At 43.0% G+C, this 19,091-nt stretch overlaps 1 protein-coding gene across 1 annotated transcript in view; it reads right to left on the bottom strand.

Annotated features, from left to right (window-relative positions):
• LOC126456516 (sterol O-acyltransferase 2-like) overlaps window positions 1–19,091 on the bottom strand; it is a 164,081-nt gene that overhangs the window by 10,708 nt on the left and 134,282 nt on the right. The window contains exons 7-9 of the mRNA XM_050092264.1: window positions 18,797–19,070; window positions 6,297–6,531; window positions 1,045–1,184 (exon numbers count right to left, since the gene is read on the bottom strand). Of these exons, the coding sequence (XP_049948221.1) occupies window positions 1,045–1,184; window positions 6,297–6,531; window positions 18,797–19,070 (649 nt within the window). The remainder of the gene's footprint in view (window positions 1–1,044; window positions 1,185–6,296; window positions 6,532–18,796; window positions 19,071–19,091) is intronic.

Here is a 19,091-nt window from a genome sequence, read left to right as displayed (position 1 = left end):
AGCAACTGTTACAGTGTTTCATTATTTAACTCATCAAACTGTGGGTCTTCGTTCATTTCTTCATTTTTCAACAAAGGATCAACAAGAAATGAATGAGGCAACCATCCATAGCTCTCCACCAAACTGCAGATGCAATAGCACATCTTTCGCACTCTCAGGAAGAAACTGCTTCACATGTAGAAGATAAATGATGTCTGAATAGAAAGCCTACGGAAATCAGTGCTTGGGAAAAGGTGCTACATCTACATCTATACTCCGCAAGACACCTGACGTTGTGTGGCGGTGGGTACCTTGAATACCTCTATCGGTTCTCCCTTCTATTCCAGTCTCGTGTTGTTCGTGGAAAGAAAGATTGTCTGTACGCCTCTGCGTGGGCTTTAACCTCTGATTTTATCCTCATGGTCTCTTCGCGAGATATACATAGGAGGGAGCAATATGGTGCTTGTCTCCTCGGTGAAGGTATGTTCTCGAAACTTCAACAAAAGCCCGTACCGAGCTACTGAGCATCTCTCTTGCAGACTCTTCCACTGGAGTCGGTCATCTCCGCAACTCTTTCTCGATTACTAAATGATCCTGTAACGAAGCGCGCTGCTCTCCTTTGGATCTTCTCTCTATCTCTTCTATCAACCCTATCTAGTACTGATCCCACACCGGTGAGCAGTATTCAAGCAGTGGGCGAACAAGTGTACTGTAACCTACTTCGTTTTCGGACTGCGATGCCTTAGGATTCTTCCAATAAATCTCAGTCTGGCACCTGCTTTACCGACGATTAATTTTATATGGTCATTCCATTTTAGATCACTCCTAGTGCCTACTCCCAGATAATGTATGGAATTAACTGCTTCCAGTTGCTGACCTATATTGTAGCTAAATGATAAAGGATCTTGCACGTTGCAAACTCTTGCGCCAACAGTTCATTTGGCAGTCATATCATACGTAGAAACTATGTCTTGCGCAGATAGACGGTGAAGCTGACATTTAACAAACATGAACATTAATATGCAAGTGTGTGACAGTATGTGCCATGTAGCTGAGGGTACTCACGACGGCGGGAGGGCAGCGCTGTCGGGCCTCCCACTCCATGAGGTGGGCGCTGACCAGCAGCCCGGTGCCCACCATCAGCTGCAGCCACAGCATCACGTTGCCGCCCCTCAGCTGGTCGTGCGTCACGAACACCAGACCCACTGCGGCACACGACCAAAGCCATTGTAGCGCGACAGTTCTCCGCAAGTTCTCAGTGTTAAACGCTCATTAGGCTGCAAGGTAAGTGTAGAGAGTAAGTAGACTGGAAAAGAGAATAAGTCGCCCACAGGAGACATCGGGCTAATGGTTCAAATAGCTCTGAGCACTATGCGACTTAACTTCTGAGGTCATCAGTCCCCTAGAACTTAGAACCACTTAAACCTAACTAACTTAAGGACATCACACACAACCATGCCCGAGGCAGGATTCGAACCTGCGACCGTAACGGTTGCTCGGTTCCAGACTGAAGCGCCTAGAACCGCACGGCCACTCCGGCCGGCACATCGGGCTAATACTGTGTTAGGAAGTTTCTAGGCTTTATACACTGCTGAACCAGAACACTATGACCACCGACCTATCGATAGAAACCCGTGCAAGGCAATAGCAGAACCATCATCTGGTCAAGAGCGACTGTTTGTCGGACACATGCGCAGCGCATGTAGTATCAATGAGTAGCTGCATATGTGTAGAACAGGCAAGTTTGACCCAGGGCAGATTGTGATGGCCCTGAGGCTAGGCATGAGCCTTTAGAAAACTGCACGACACCGAGGCGCAACCACATCCAGATATTTTATCGTTGGGCAGGAGTGGTCTGAGGGGCAGAGTGGATAATACCAGTTGATACACTGGCCCCGCAACTCTCCAGTTCTGAACGATATCTACCACGTGCGGGGTGTGAGTGTGATGTTAGAGCTCATCGCTCTCTCCCCAGAACGTATGGGAATTAGGTGATATGTGTGAGTGTGCAGATGTTGTACCAGCTCCCTCCAGCGGCCTACTAAGGCGGCCTGCTTCCGTGCAACAACGCTGTTATCTGTGCCAAAAGTGGACATACTGGCTGTTGGCAGTCATAGTGTTCTGGCTGCTCACTGTATTGCGTCAGTTTGGTGAGGAAGTGCGTGCAACTTTTTCCAAGTAGGCCATATTCATCTGAAGTAATTAGGAGCTGTACAGATCTCAGATTGCAATCATGTTGATTGCTTCACCCAACTGTTCTCTAGTCCCTGTCGACTAGGATTATTTAATTTTACGGCCAATCTTCTTAAACCGTGGTACACGTCTGTAAGTGGTGTATCATTCGTGTAAGACTCGTTGGATAGTCCACATTGGTACAACAACAAATGTGAAAACTTGCTCATTGGTACTTCCCAATACCACAGCTGCTTTCTGCCATTTTTTACTCTCTTTCAGCTCACCTTACTGAGTCCATACAACCAACTGGCTCGTGCCCACCACTTCAACGTCATGAGCTACATCAGTGGTGGAGGGTAATAGAACCACCTGGTACCTGTTCTACACCATCCACTTCCACTCCAAAACTACCAGTGCACTATAAGGATTTGAATAGTAACGTGTCTTGTTAACTTTACATGTAATGGGCTAATATTCCGAACCAAGGTTACTATCAATGTAACCAGGAACAAAAAATGTGGTGTTAGTAAGTTTCAATGGGACCAAACTGCTGAGGTAATCGGTCCCTAGGCTTACACACTGCTTAATCTAACATTTTACACATACCCATGCCCACGGGAGAACTAACCTCCAATAGGGGGAGCCGCGTGAACCATGGCAAGGCGGCTGAGACCGTATGGCCCAAAAAATGTGTAATGATTTTAAATCTTTCCATATTAATTGATTCTTCTGTATTTTTGGTAGAGAAACTTCGTAATTGTAAATGGAAAGAACAATGTTATTTGTGTTCCACAGTGTTAACATGAACTCCATGCCTCCCAGATTCTATAAGCTGCACAACTACCTTATCAAAATTAACCCACCTGTCCAGCTGTAAATTGGACACTATTTACGCTACTTAAAAAGTAAGAATCATCGAAATCCTAGTATTTCGAAATCAGCGCGCCTTCTAAACAGAATAAAAGACGTATCTCACACATTGCTAAATCAGTACCATTTGATATCTCCAATTTTATTCCAATATACCAGTAGTGGAGTGAGTTTATCTACAGATCTAACGGCAAGCCTGTCGAAATGGATGGCTTGAGACTTGGTAGTTATACGTACTTGGCTCATGTGATTGAAGGGACTATGTAGAAACTGGCTTAGCTATTCAGTTCCTTCTTAGTCCACTTTTAGATGAGATATTCATGCACAATACCCACATTTCTTGAATAAATAGTCGTAGAGTTGAAATAGTAAATGCTGCTTCACATAGGTAAAAATCATTTACTGTTTATGTTGATAGGCACTACAAGACAGCTCACCATAATTTTGGATAACAAACAGCCAACCTAGAAACATTCAGTTCAGAAATCTATTGGCTGCTGTGACTATTGGTATCAGTATGCAATCACATTGTTTCGGACTTCATATAAATTACAGCTATAGGCACAATAATACCAGTAACACACCTAGTTTCAGGTTTCCACTAAAGTGTGCAAGAGTTGTTATCTATTCATACATAAAAATAAGATTTTAAAGACTTAAACAATAAAATTTATTGCCTCCACAAATGGCTGTAACCATGTCCTGACTGACACAATCCTCCTATACCTTCCCTCTGTTGTTTCTCCAATGTTTGTAGCAAGTGGTGTACAATTCTATGTCTAGCGAAGCATCAGACAATGTAGCCAAAACACTGAGGTCCAAACTATGTGGGAACCACCACAGCACAGTGTAGTTTCAGTATTAAAGTTAACATCCAATTATTAGCCAACAGCGAAGTATGCAAAATTTCTGCCCTAGTTGTGTTATATTGGTCAACCAGGCACAATTATAGCTATTAGATTGGCTGAAGATGAACGCAGATGGAGGTTGCAGAATTATGACCTCAGATTTGCTGAGCATCTCCATGTGGGCCACAGATACCAGCCGTAGTATCATGTCCTCAACTTAGGAAACAAAGGCAAAAAACTTAAAACAGATCAAGTTCAGATGACCAACAAATGTCTGGCACACACAACTGATTTAATAGTATATGGCCAGACAGGCCCAGTACTTCCCCTCTTCTAAACTCACTAAATCCTCACATTTTTCCCGTGCTTCCCACCGTATTTCAGTCTATACCTGTACTTATTTTGTTGCAAATGTGTATGTACTCCACTTATCCTGTTGTTGCAATTGTCAGTTCCATCTTTTACTCAGTTTCTGTATCACCTTAATATCACTGCACTGTCAAAGAGGACTTTCAGTCTGTACTCTCAATGTGTAAAATCTTTTTCAGTATTTTTCACGAATTTAGTGTTCTCTTTGACGACGATATGTATTTGAAGTATGACGGTAGCACTGTAATCCGAAAACCGGTTAACAAAATAAATACTGCAGAACCGACAACACTGTGTTTTTCTTTTATATACTACTCAACAACATTAAAGCGCTATTTTTTTTGCAACCGTGTCAATTCCTCCCACTGCAACACAGTGATTAGTAATATGGCTCTAACATACCAGTAGTTGTCCTCTGTAATGGTACGAAAGCGTGGCGCCCTGCAATGTCAACTTCATGCTCAGCTACTCTTCAAACAGCAAGATGTCGACATACGAAAAAAATAAAAAAAATGGCCAGAGCTTGGAAGTACATATAAGGTTTAAGTAGTGTTAATGATGCCACACCGACAACAAATTTCGCAGCTATGGTATTACTTATCGATACCATCCCATGGACGTCAAATTTGGTAACGGAATTGGAAGTCTCCATCAGACCCCGATAGCAGTCGTACAGGACACGGCGGACCCAATGATGCACGCCTACTGAGCCACGCCTACAGCAGCTCTGGATTGTGAGCGCCCTCTGTCACCGCTACATAGGGTGGCCGGTGGCGGCCAGACAACCACCTGCATTTGGAGCCTATGTGACACTACACGGATGCCACCCAGTCGTGGCTCCGACACCATCATTCGTGACTTAGTTCAGAAAGCATCTTCCTTGTTAATATTGAGAGCTAGAGCTGGACTACTTGCTGCATTGTTTGTAGTGAGTCTTCGTAGGCTTTGAGAAATGCCAGTTAAGTAAATCATCTGTTTATTGTGTTATCTTTTCCGTAAATCATCTGTTCCTTTCTAGCTTTCCTACGAAGACAGTTGCCACAACACACTGTAGCCCATCTCTCGCTACCATTTTTTTTACTAAGTCGTACACAACTACAATGCCCGAATGAGACCATGGGCGTGTCAACCCATTGGGAAATTGTCAGACCTTCCTTTATAGCTCACCCCTCGCCCCTCCCTCTTCCCGTGCATAAGCCACAGGAGAGTGCGAAAAAAGAAGGTATCAAAAAGTAGGCGCACACACTTTTTGTTTCGGATCGCGTTCAGATTTCGTCGAATGTTTTTGAGCGATCCCAAGCAGTTTGATTTTGTACACCAGAGGATAAACAAAATTGTGGTCATGCTTCACTCCAAAGAGACGGGACCACGTTGAGTGGGGTTGCAGCCCCGTGATGTCCTTAGGGAAGGGTTGAATCGTATGGGGAGATCAGCTGCAACAAATGTTGTCCAGAACGTCGTCCTGGTGCAAATCCCATACCAAACAATCGTTTTCGATAGCGAATTATCCCCAAGGGAAGGAGTTATTTCATTCACGCCCTTTATGACATTAATACTGAGGCGTTTTAGTGTCAGTTCTGAGCAACGATGTGTTTGATACCTTTTCGTCGTCCACACGTAAGAGAACTGCTCGATTTTGACGCTGGGCAGCAAGGGAAGAGGTGAGATGTGGATAAGGGGAAGTGTGACGAAATTCCCATCGCGTGACACGTGCACTGTGGCGGTGGGTAGAATTTTGCTGAAATGTGACAGCAGTGTGAAGTCATTTACCCTGTTTACACCTCACATGCACTTCTAAGCTTTTACCTAATTTTCCTTGCACATGTGAGACCTTGCTGTTTGAAGCGTCGCGGAGAACGAGAGTGACGTCACAAGAAGCCATGCTCTACTACAGAGGAACGTTGTAGGCACGTTCAAGCCGTATTTCGGATGTCTCTGGTGCAACGAAAGAAACTGGCGGTATTTCAGAAAATTGGCCCTTAAATTTCGTTGCACGTTATAGTTAAATTTGTTCTGGAACTTTGAACCCGTACAGCATTAAGAGATAGCACGCACCTGAACAGATGCCGAACGCAACAAAGAGCGTGGGGTAGAAGAAGCCGAACGTGTAGGTGACGATGTACTCGTGGACGGCAGCGGACAGCAGGAAGACGGCGAGCAGCGGCTGGGTGCGCCGGCCGGGCCCCAGCAGGCGGCTCACGTCGCGGTACACGTGCTCGTACAGCCAGTCGTGCACGATCACGTTCCACGTGCGGTAATACGCCGCGTGCGACCGCGCGTTCCACCAGTCCTGCAACGGAGCGCGGAAATCTGACTGCGAGCGTGTCTCGCCGCAGGTGTACAACACCAAACTTCAAGTTTGCTTTGCACCTGTAACAGAGTCACTTTCACCGATTAGCCAGAATACTGTTACCACCTGCCTAATAGCCAGTATGTCCACATTTAGCAAGGGAACTGCGGCGACGCATCGTGTCGTGGAAGCAAGGAGGCCTTGGTAGGTAGCTGGGGGGAGTTGGCACCATATCTGCGCACACCTAATCCCCGTAAAGTCCACGAGGGGGAAGGGGGGGGGGGAGGCAATGAACTCTGATGCCACATTGAATCGCAACCCGACTGTGTTCGATCAGGTTCAGATCTGGCGAGATGGGGTATGTAACGTTCTCTGGCAGCACGCATCCAAAGTTAAAAGAACATTTCGATGTATAATGCTCACTGTAACATATAATTTATATGTATTTCTTTTAATTGAATTTCAAATGGACTCAATTTTGTGAGGTTAAAATATAATTATAAATTTTGCTGTTATGAATGGTTATTCAAAGAGTGTGAAATACTATCTGTGGCCGAGGATGTGAAAACCGCTACAGAAGAAACGATATGTAATCAAAATGACAAAGACTGTACAAGAATTAGTTAAGATATAAATAGGCAATATATTGTAATAGAATCGCTTGTCTTCTGCACGGACTGAATGGGGAGAGGAACCTGTGACGTCGCATTAGGCTCTTACGTAGTTATCATTTGTCATAAGTCGACGATTGACGCCATTTGTAGCTGGGATTGTAAAAGGTGTGTGAAGATTTTAATCGTTTCTCTTGAAGTATATTTATATAGTAAAATCTGTTTGTCACAATTACTGCAAAGTTCGCACCGGACATTACCCATTTTATTTAAGAAGTTTCAGCATTTTATTGGATATCGCTGGAGGTGCGGAGCTGCGCCGCGAGCGAGCAGTTTGCAGCAGCGGCAGATTTAAATATACGATAGTTATAACGACCACATCCTAAAAAGGGTACAGGTAGAGGTGAACGAAAATAATAAAGTGTTTCTTTCCACAGCATTCCAGCCACAGAATAAAAGGAGATAGTAGATTTTGTCTTGTGCATTCACAGGTGGATACAAGACGCAGCTTTTGTAAATTTTCATTCAAAAAAGTGATAAATTCTGAACATATCGTAAAGTGTATTTAAAAGTGAATAATTTTCATGAGAACTTAGCAATATCAAAAAGGAAAACATTTTCATATGGTAAAGATAGTATTATGCTTCCAAGCTAGTCGGGGTATATCCAGTTAAACAAAAATCCACTGCAAAGTGAAAATGTTTGCTAAGTTCGATGGACAATAATATTTTCATTCTTACACAAACAGCTTCAGTACTTGAATAAAAGTAAAACTTAAGTAATTATTTTGGAATATTCAAAGAAATTCATTTTTATTAATCTGCAACAGAATATTTCATACGAAAAGGAATAATCACAGATGAAAAATTTACTGCAACCTTTCATGTCTCATGTCCATCCATGTATATGTTAAGTTCCATCTCAACGGTTTCCCAATCAAATTAAACGAAAAAGGAAAGAAAGTTTAAAACCAGACGGTCAACTCCCGAATAATTAAAAGACAGAATCGCATTAAAGGTATCCGTTCATCAAATGGACTCGCCACTGTGCTCTTTGATGCATTTCATCGTACTCCGGCCATGTGACATCTTGTTGAAAAATGCAGTGCTGTCGGGAAACATGATCGTCATGAAGGAATGGAAGTGGTCTGCAACCAGTGTACGATCTCCTTGGCCGTCATGGTGCCTTGTACGAGCTCCGCTGGACAGATGGACCCCCGCGTGGTTGTTCCCCAGAGCATAGCAGAGCCGATGACAGCTTGTCTCTGCCCCGCAGTGCAGGTGTCAAGGAGATGTTCCCCTGGAAGACGACGGATTCGCGCCCTCCTGTCGACATGATGAAGGCGGCATCGGTATTCATCAGACCATGCAATGCTCTGCTACTGCGCCAACGTGCTCATCTGAGTCCGTAGTTGCAGATGTCGTGGTGTTAACATTGGGACATGCATGGGTCAGCAGCTGCTGAGGCCCATCGTTAGGAGTGTTCGGTGCAATGAGGGTTCAGACGCACTTTTACTCTGCCCAGCACTGAAGTCTTATGTTAGTTCCGCCACAGTTCGCCGCCTGTTCTGTTTTACCAGCCTGCCCAACCTACGACGGACGGTTCACATCTTTAATTAGGGGTAGCCGCCCAACCCCACGACCTCTGGACGTGGTTTCACCTCAGTTTCACCACGTGTTGGGGATACCACAGCACTCCTCTAACAACTGAAAAGTGGTCGAGAATCCGCTATCGATCAAACTAAATTAGATCTGGCGCCTTCCGTGTTCTACACGCGGACAGCACGCTCAATGATACTACATCAGTACTTGTGTCTAACAGTCATTTCTGGCCAGGTGACGTTACTATCGGCTGCAGCGGTTTATACCGATAGGTCGGTGATCATAATGTTCTGGCTGATCAGTGTATTGCAAGTCAACGTATTTATTTGTGCTGTACATTCATTTAAGTCATCACGGTATAACGGACAAGTCTTGTGCGCGGGGCTGGTTACGTAACATAAACGACGTATTTGGTGTTTTCCTTTGCCTCTATCGTCCGACACACTTGCAACGTTGCCAGTTTTCGCAACTAATTGCAGGACACTCTGTATACAAATCCTGCACTAGGACGCACTTCTCAGCTTTGCGCCCCCCAAGCGGACACTATTATTATGTGACGCGACCTTGACGGAGATCCTACAATTATGGCGCCTCTGGTGCCGCTCACCCCTTTTCGGCCCAAGCGGCAGCTTGCGTCGCTAGGGTCTTAAACCGGCCCGTATTATTCATCGTCATGCCTCTCGTACTGAGCCGCACGAAAATTGATTAGAACGTAGCTCGTCCATCCCAAAATTCTACTCACGCGAACTGTCCGTCCTAGGCCAGTACTACACTATCAAAAATGGTCTTAACTCCTTTGATAAAAAAGACCTTTTATAAAAATGTGTTCTGCGGTACTTTTTTGTATCTTTTTATAACTTAGCGTGGTGCTAGCTTTTATAAATCATTTTTGAAAGGTCACTTGTTCAACTTCTATGAGAGGAACTTCGGTAACGTGAAGAAACCAAATATCGATATAATTGGGCCAAAAACATTTCAGTATCATAACTTATTGCTTTATTTTTCGCACTGTTTAAAATAATTTCGCTGTCTGAATAAAAACAACTTTCTACGGACCTGAAAGAGTTGCACAGTCAATCACACTTCCAAGTGCAGGTGAGAGATTTCAATGAAATATTCGAAGCGTAATGAGACAAAATACAGACACCCATCTGACTAAAGCCACTTTTTCACATGTAACGTCACTCATGTATTCAAGCATTCTAATATCGAACGCCGCATTAATTTAACTTTCAAACAATGGTAGTGGTAATAGTTTGTTGATTGCGTTCCACATGTTTGATAAATTTTACGAATGACATGTGTCAATTGAAGCTGTTGTATAATTTTTTAATTGTTCGACATGTTCCAATCAAAGACACTTTTGGAAACAGCAGCTGACACGTGGCTACGAACATTCACTTTTTAAATGTAAAACTGCCTGTTGACAGTAACAAACAAAGTGGGTTAAAACTCGACGGTCGTTTTTAAAGTACGAACCGACAGCGTGTCCGTGCGTCCTGTCGCGTGACGTCCGTTCACGGATGGCCGCAGTTGGTTGTATGGTTATACTGCTTAGTTTTTGGCTATGTCAATCAGTAATTCAGCCGATTGTGAAGTGCTCTTGGTTATTCGGTTCTTAAATGCGAAACAAGTTCGTCCTGCTGAAATTCACCGGCAGCTTGTTGAAGTTTATGGTGCAAGTGTTATGAATGATGGAAATGTGCGTAAATGGTGTAGGTCAGGCTGTTTAATGAAGGAAGGAAAGACAAATGTTCGTCATAATGAACGATCTCGACGGTCTACAGTCATGAATTAAGACATGACACAAAGTTGATAACACAATTAGCCAAAACAGGCTCGTCACTATTGACGAGCTTTATCAGAATTTTCCACAAGTCTCAAGATCAGTAGTTTTTCACATTGTTACTGACAAACTTCACTACAACAAAATGTTTGAGAGATGGTTGCCGAAATTGTCGACAGAAGAACACAAAGCTAGTGGCACATTCTTTGACTGTTTTGGAGCGCTGTCAGAAGGATGGTGACGAGTTCTTGAGTTGCATTGTGATCAATGATGAAACGTGATTGGCACACTACGCTCCAGAGAATAAACATCAATCCAGTGAGTGGCATCATTCAAAATCCCCGACGAAACCACGAAAATTCCCAAGCTCATACGACAAGCGAAATCATGACCACGGTTATTTGGACCCGGAAAGGCATTCTTCTGTTTGACTTTTTGTCAAGAGGAATGACAATGCTGAGAGGCATTGTGAAACATTATTGAAGCTGAGGCGCGCTATTCAACATCGCCGGCGGGGACTGCTCTCTAGCGGCGTCGTTCTGCTTCACGACAGTGCTCGGCCTAGCGTTAGTCCGCAGCTCGTGGACTTGCGGTAGCGTTCTCGCTTCCCGCGCACCGAGTCTCGGGTTCGATTCCCGGCGGGGTCAGGGATTTTTCCTGCCTCGAGATGACGGTGTTGTGTCGTCTTCATCATCAACATTCATCTCCATTACGATCGGAGGAAGGCAATGACAAACCCCTCCCCACTAGGACCTTGTCTAGTACGTCGGTGCGTGTATCGCGCATCGTCCCCTACGCTCCTAGGAGTACGGGACATCATCATCGGCCTCCCGTTACGACAAGAACTAAGACCCAGCTGGACACATTTCATTGGCAATTACTGGATCGTCCGCCATGCAGCCCTGACTTAGCACCATCAGACTCATATGCTTCCAAAACTGAAGGCATTTCTTTGTGGAAAGCGCTTGGAAAGTGACGACATGTTGAATGAAACTGTTACTAACTGGGCTAACGGCCGGCTGCAGAGTTATTTGATGGTGGGATGCAAAAACTGGTGCCACATCTTGACAAATGTTTAAATCTTCACCGTGACTATGTTGAAAAGTGAAAGAACGTGCGTATTGTTGTTCGTGATACAGTTTGCGTTCATAAGTAGAGCTTCTCTACTCCATTACAAATCGGTTCTAGATATCGTTATTTGAACAGTTCCCACCCCTACACTTGCTGTGCCATTCAACCTGCGTAGTTGCTACGTAGAATGTTATGTTTGCTTGCAGTGTGCCTGTGTGCTCCGCAAGTGCATGTGCGACTTTCTAGTCAGCGTGTGGCAATCAAAGCAGTAGGTCACGAGTGGACGATAGGATTTACCAATGTAGGAAAAGCCGATATGCTCATGGTGGAGAGAGTAGCAAGAATTCTATTCGTTTCTGTATTGTGCCTGCAGCAAGCTATTCCAATAGAAGTCATCCACCTCGGCAATTATATATCAACCTCTTACTTGAAAGTGGTAGTTCAACAGGAACAAGTGAGGACAGAAGAGGGCAAAAATTACCGTTTTGGGTGTGTTGCACTTTATCCGCATGCTAGCTCCCACGCAATCGCACGAGGAAGTGGTGTGTCAAGTGTCCTACGCATTCTCAATAGACAAAGGTTCCATCCCTATCACGCCACTCTCCATAAAGACCTGCATGGAAACGCTTTTGGTAATCTACATCCATATTCCGCAAGCTACCTGACGGTGTGTGACGGAGGGCACTTTGACTACCTCTATCGGTTCTCCCTTCTATTCCAGTCTCGTATTGTTCGTGGAAAGGATTGTCGGTATGCCTCTGTGTGGGCTCTAATCTCTCTGATTTTATCCTCATGGTCTCTTCGCGAGATATACGTAGGAGGGAGCGATATACTGCTTGACTCCTCGGTGAAGGTATGTTCTCTAAACTTCAACAAAAGCCCGTACCGAGCTACCGAGCGTCTCTCTTGCAGAGTCTTCCACTGGAGTTTATCATCTCCGTAACGCTTTCGCGATTACTAAATGATCCTGTAACGAAGAGCGCTGCTCTCCGTTGGATCTTCTCTATCCCTTCTATCAACCCTACCTGGTACGGATCCCACACCGGTGAGCAGTATTCAAGCAGTGGGCGATCAAGTGTACTGTAACCTACTTCCTTTGTTTTCGGACTGCATTGACTTAGGACTCTTCCAATGAATCTCAGTCTGGCATCTGCTTTACTGACGATTCATTTTATGTGATCATTCCATTTTAAATCACTCATAATGCCTACTCCCAGATAATTTATGGAATTAACTGCTTCCAGTTGCTGACCTGCTATATTGCAGCTAAATGATAAAGGGTCTTTCTTTCTATGTATTCGCAGCACAATACACTTTTCTACATTGAGATTCAATTGCCATTCCCTGCACCATGCGTCAATTCGTTGCAGATCCTCCTGCATTTCAGTACAATGTTCTATTGTTATAACCTCTGGATAAACTACAGCGCCATCCGCAAAAAGCCTCAGTGAACTTCCGACGTTATCCACGAGGTCATTGATGTATATTGTGAATAGCAACGGTCCTACGACACTCCCCTGCAGCACAACTGAAATCACTTCGAAAGACTACTCTCCATTGAGAATGACATCCTTCGTTCTGTTATCTAGGAACTCTTCAATCCAATCACACAATTGGTCTGATAGTCCATATGCTCGTACTTTGGGGAACTGTATCGAACGCCTTGCGGTAATCAAGAAACACGGCATCTACGTGGGAACCCGTGTCTATGGCCTTCTGAGTCTCGTGGACGAATAGCGCGAGCTGGGTTTCACACGATCGTATTTTTCGAATCCCATGCTGATTCCTACAGAATATATTTCTAATCTCCAGAAAAGTCATTATACTCTAACATAATTCTACAACTGATCGACGTTGGAGATACAGGTCTACAGTTCTGCACATCTGTTCGACGTCCCTTCTTGAAAGTGGGGAAGACCTGTGCTATTTTCCAATCTTTTGGAACGCTACTCTCTTCTAGAGACCCACGGTACACCGCTGCAAGAAAGGGGGCAAGTTCCTTCGTGTACTCTGTGTAAAATCGAACTGGTATCCCATCAGGTCCAGCGCCCTTTCCTCTTTTGAGTGATTTTAATTGGTTTTCTATCACTATGTCATGTATTTCGATATCTACCGTTTTGTCATCTGTGTGACAATCTAGAGAAGGAACTACAGTGCAGTCTTCCTCTGTGAAACAGCTTTGGAAAAAGACATTTAGTATTTCGGCCTTTAGTCTGTCATCCTCTGTTTCAGTACCATTTTGGTCACAGAGTGTCTGGACATTTTGTTTTGATCCACCTACCGCTTTGACATAAGACCAGAATTTCTTAGGATTTTCTGCCAAGTCAGTACACAGAACTTTACTTTCGAATTCATTGAACGCCTCTCGCATAGCCCTCCCCACACTACATTTCGCTTCGCGTAATTTTTGTTTGTATGCTAGGCTTTGGCTATGTTTATGTTTATGTTTGCTGTGAAGTTCCCTTTGCTTCCACAGCAGATTTCTAACTCGGTTGTTGTACCACGGTGGCTCTTTTCCATCTCTTACGACCTTGCTTGGCACATTCTCATCGAATGCATATTGTGCGATGGTTTTGAACTTTGTCCACTGATCCGCAACACTATCTCTACTTGAGTACTCGTGTTAACTCCTGTACATGGGCATCAAGATAGAACACTCCAGATTTATCATGTCTCTTGTTCAATGAAGAAGCCACATTTACCAATGACAACCAGGTAAACCGCCGGAACGTGCACTATTGGTCTATTGCCAATCCCCGTTGGTCTCGTCAGGTGGAACGTCAGCGTTTATGAAGCATAAACGTGTGGTGAGGGATAGTGAACCATCAGCTCGTAAGTCCCTTTTTCATAGATAGAACAATGAATGAGAACGAGTATTGCAGCCTACTAACGAGCCATCTTCCACAGATGCTAGAAGGCGTTCCTCTGCACACTAGGAGGAACCTGTGATACCAAAACGGTGGCTGTCCATCCCATATTGCACAAAGAACTACAGAGTGTCTTCACGAATTGTTTCCAAATTCTTGGAGGACATTACCTTGGCTGACAAATTCCCAGACTGACTCCAGTAGCATTTTTCCTGTGGAGGAAAGCTGAAAAAGGCTACCTACGAGGACATACCAACTACACCCGATGATATACAACGGCGTATTACTGCAACCTGCTCGGACGTCTCCACAGAAAAGCTAGCATGTGTGCAGTGGTTGCTCTGTACCAGACTGGAAGGATGTAGTGACACTGCCAGTGGTCCTTTTGAACATAACCTGTGATTGGATATTGTCTCGTTACTGGTCAGAATTGAGGTAACTAGTGCACACACTTGCATTGTTCTATAATATGTGCTACCATAGGTACTGTAAAAGTGTCAGAGTGGGAACTTTTCAAAATGAAGTATCTGGCAAATGACTCACACTAGAATCCTGAAACAAACATCGATGGCATTCTAATTTAGCCTACTTTTAATTTGTCCACGCCAACAGGCATTCTTAATTTAAAAAGTGGACCTCTGCGCAAAAAAACAGTCTTTATAAGTGTTATTAAAATATGTTTATTGGCCAACAATACGAACCTATGATTACCAATCCATTCTGTGGAAATCGCATATCTATAGCACTATCCATTTCGGCAAAATTTGTGGTCCAAGTTTTAGGTGATTCAGCCTTTATATATACATAAAGGTGCTCAACATTCTTTAAAACTAGGCCAGTACCACTAGGTGCTATGCTATGCTATGCTGGTAGTTTATAATGTAACCTGTATATACTGCTGCTGCTTCTTCTTTTTGAGTTAGGTCCACATTAAGAATGATAATCTTGCGGACACAAAGAAGCAGTGAGTGTGGTAGTAGGGACGTAGCCAGTAGAAGCATGGAGGGGGCATTCATTTTTGGGACACGAATTACGACAATTAAAAATAAAAGTTATCACTTCAAGCTAAAAGCGTTGGACAAACACAAACCCACTAGGCGAACATTTTGTCCATAAAATACGGTAATTATCATGGCACTTACTGACCATTAATTATAGCCAAAAAAACAAAACATGCACCCAAGTGAACAGTTTGTTTACATAAGAGTCATTAGATTAGTGTAACTGGCTGGTTTGTTTACCTGAGAAGAACAATTGTCGCCCCCCCCCCCCTTTCTTCCAGAACACACATAGCTCCTTGCTCCCAATGGCCTGAAATACGCGAGACAAAATGAGGATTACATAATATTGCCATCGTTATACTTTAGCCAAGCGTTAGATACAGCAGGTCGACATATCGTTCATAAAACGCGTCACAGATAAAATTTTCTGATATTTCACACAAGTGATATGAAACTAACTTGATAAACTGTTTAGGAATGAAGTGGTTTGGAACCAAAGTCTCTCAGCAGCGCCACTCCAGTCAGCCTTGGGCTTCCTCATTCCTGTTAACGGCATGGCGGTGGTTCTGTCCTTACGTAAACCTTGGTGTGCCAATGACTTCTAACTTTACTTAGATTGCTGCTCTAAAGATATCAATACTATCATCCAACTGAATGACCATTGGTATTTAGTTTCCCAGTGAGTAGAGCTCCTGTGCGTGAAAGTAAATGAAAAGTTAGTCCGAAGTATTCTTAGTACCCTAACGATGTGAGGATATCACTCCCCCCGCGCCCCCTCCTACTGTTCTTGATAGGACCCCAGTGGCGTATCAGAAAACTGGGAAGAATTTTAGTGCAGAATTCGACGAGAATATTCAATAGGTAGCAAAGAAAGCTAATCACTTGCAGAAAATTATCTTGCCTGTGCTATCCAGAATTTTCTATACTTCCTTTGGTCAGGATGTCAAACGTGTTCATGTGTTGTCCTTCCTTCTGTGTGACCTCCAGAATTAAAATTTAGTCCAAGACGACGCAAGTTCCGAGAACTGGAGACGTGTAGTTCTAACTATGAATACTGCAGTCTTGTGCATCCTTCACTCCATCTGTATCAGTGCGTGATACAGCCAGCTACAATGACAGCTGCCAGATGAGTTGCACAGCTACCATACGCTACGTCCACTTCACTGGCTAAGTAATGCAACATCTCCATGATGTGTCATATCACAGATTAAGTGTGCCGGAGTACCGTAACTACAACGCAAGTTGCAACTTTTTTAGTGCTACAGCTGAAAAAAAAAAAAACGCAAACTCTTCAACTTCTGCTTTCCGTCTGTGGTACTTGGTACGTACCACCAAGCACAATTCAACATCCTCTTGGATTTAAAGAAAATGATCGTTTCGCATCCCCACTTCTGCAAAAATTTGTGCATGTATTGACACTTCTGTCAGGCTGACAAGAATTCATTCTATTCCACTTACGTTTCCGTCTTTCAGGGACGAATTTTTTCATCCTCTTAGTAGCTGTGTTTTACCATTCTCCGGTGTTTCTTAACCCTTAACTCACGACGTAACTTTTCTGTAACGTAAACTACGAGGCGTGTCCTCTGGGACCCCTAAATTTAAACAAAGATTTTAGCTGTAAAAATTTAATTTATGTTATACAACATTTATGGCTACAAATAGGTAAGTGCTGTTTAAATACTCTTTGTCGATTTTATTGCAATAAATAAAGCAAGCAGAATTTTATTTTTTATCACGCAAAAAATACTTTTGTGAAGTTTCTTCAATGGTACACATAAACGAACTGTTAGAGAACTGAACCCTACGTTTTCAAAAATTCTGGTATCTCTGTAGCAAGCAAATTTTCATGTGAAACTAATTTCAGGGATTTAAACACGCATATAAGAACTGAGCTCTATAGTCAGAAAAAGAAAGGCTGCAAAATTAACGTTCTGTATTCAGATCTACATTTTTCCTTTACCACCACTCAGAACACATTTCATTTTAACTAACACTTAAGTATTTTGTTGGAGAAACTGAAAGGTGCTCATCACCATTGTCCTGGAGTTCTTCCTCTGAATGGTCCTTTTGTGTGCTAGCAGAATTATGATCACTGGCTATTTAAAAATCGTTATTTTCTTTGTCTTCTTGTTCTATGTCATTGGCATCATTCTCCAGCCACTGACTAAAACTTCCGTCGAATTTGAATGCGTAAATTGTCACGTTCTTGTGAACACATTTTGTACTCAAATGACTAAAACAGGTCCGTAGTTCACAAGGTGCGGTCTAGGAGACCCCATCACATGTCAACAACACATGTCATGTCAGTAACAATCAAGTAAGGCGATAACGCAACTGGCAATAATAATGTGTAGGGTTGGTGATTAAAGGAGGGTATGTGGTATATAAAAACAATCCCCCATAACTGACCTACGAGAGCGACTTAGAAAATTCTGGCGTGGTCTGAGAGCCCACACCTTGTGAGTTATGAGTTAAAGTACATCATCTTTTCTTTACTGTCCATTTTGCCACCAAATATAGTCTCATTTATCTGTCTACAATTCTGACTTTTTACTCCCCACAAATGAACTGCTATTCCCATTACAGATATATAAGTTTGTACTATGTCTTTTATAATTACTTCAAAGTAGTACTCCACACTTAATGTAAGCTCTCGTCACACCGGTGTCTATAGAACAAGGATAAAATGTGAAGAACTCGTTTGTAACAGGAAGGACCTTCGCGACTACAATATTGTTAGGAAAAATGAATTACTAAATAAAAAACTCCTTTCTGTTGCCTAAATGCCAACAATGCTTTGAGGCTTTAGTAGAGGATAAAGAGTTCTGTTTCACTTTTGTCTCATGGACTAAATAACGTATAACATGAAATGTATTCCCAAATTGCAACTGCTTCGGCCACCCGAGCAGGCTTTCAGGTCCGAACCATACCTCCAACTGTTCCAGTATCTGCTTCCCATAGTGCTCGCACAATTAAGTCATTCCAACATAGCTTTAGAGTTTCTTATTTGCATGGATCACTGAAAACACATTGCTTCAAAGTGCACCGACACGAACGGACACTACACTATTATAATTAATAAATTATAATTTATAATAAAGTGTAATAATAAATTGTAATTAATTATAACAAAAATTATAATTTATAATAAATTATAACAAAAATTATAATTTATAATAAATTATAACAAAAATTATAATTTATAATAAATTATAACAAAAATTATAATTTATAATAAATTATAACAAAAATTATAACAATTTATAATAAATAAACTGTAACATATTGGTTCTTTACATACAATGTTGTTAATGCTCAGAAGTATTACCTTGTAAAACATGCGATCAGCAAAACCCATAATCTCAGCAAATGCGTTTTGCCACGCATGCAGTACACAGTAGAAGCAGCTAAGAAACACAGCAAGAGACGGCACCATACTTCCAAAAACGGCGGCGATCAGCGACCGGGGACATGGAGGGTGCTTCCCGAAGTCCACGAACAGAGGCAGCAGGCTGCGCTCGAAGGTGATGCTGATGAACAGAATGACGGCACACACCTCAGCCAAGTGCCAGGCTACCACCTTCCAGCGGATTTCTTTCGTCCTGTGGCAGAAGTTTTCAAGC

The sequence above is a fragment of the Schistocerca serialis genome, chromosome 2 (assembly GCF_023864345.2).
Source record: "Schistocerca serialis cubense isolate TAMUIC-IGC-003099 chromosome 2, iqSchSeri2.2, whole genome shotgun sequence".
Lineage (NCBI taxonomy): Eukaryota > Metazoa > Arthropoda > Insecta > Orthoptera > Acrididae > Schistocerca > Schistocerca serialis.
Note: the sequence above shows the minus strand (reverse complement) of the source record. Positions and strands in the feature narration are given on the sequence as shown.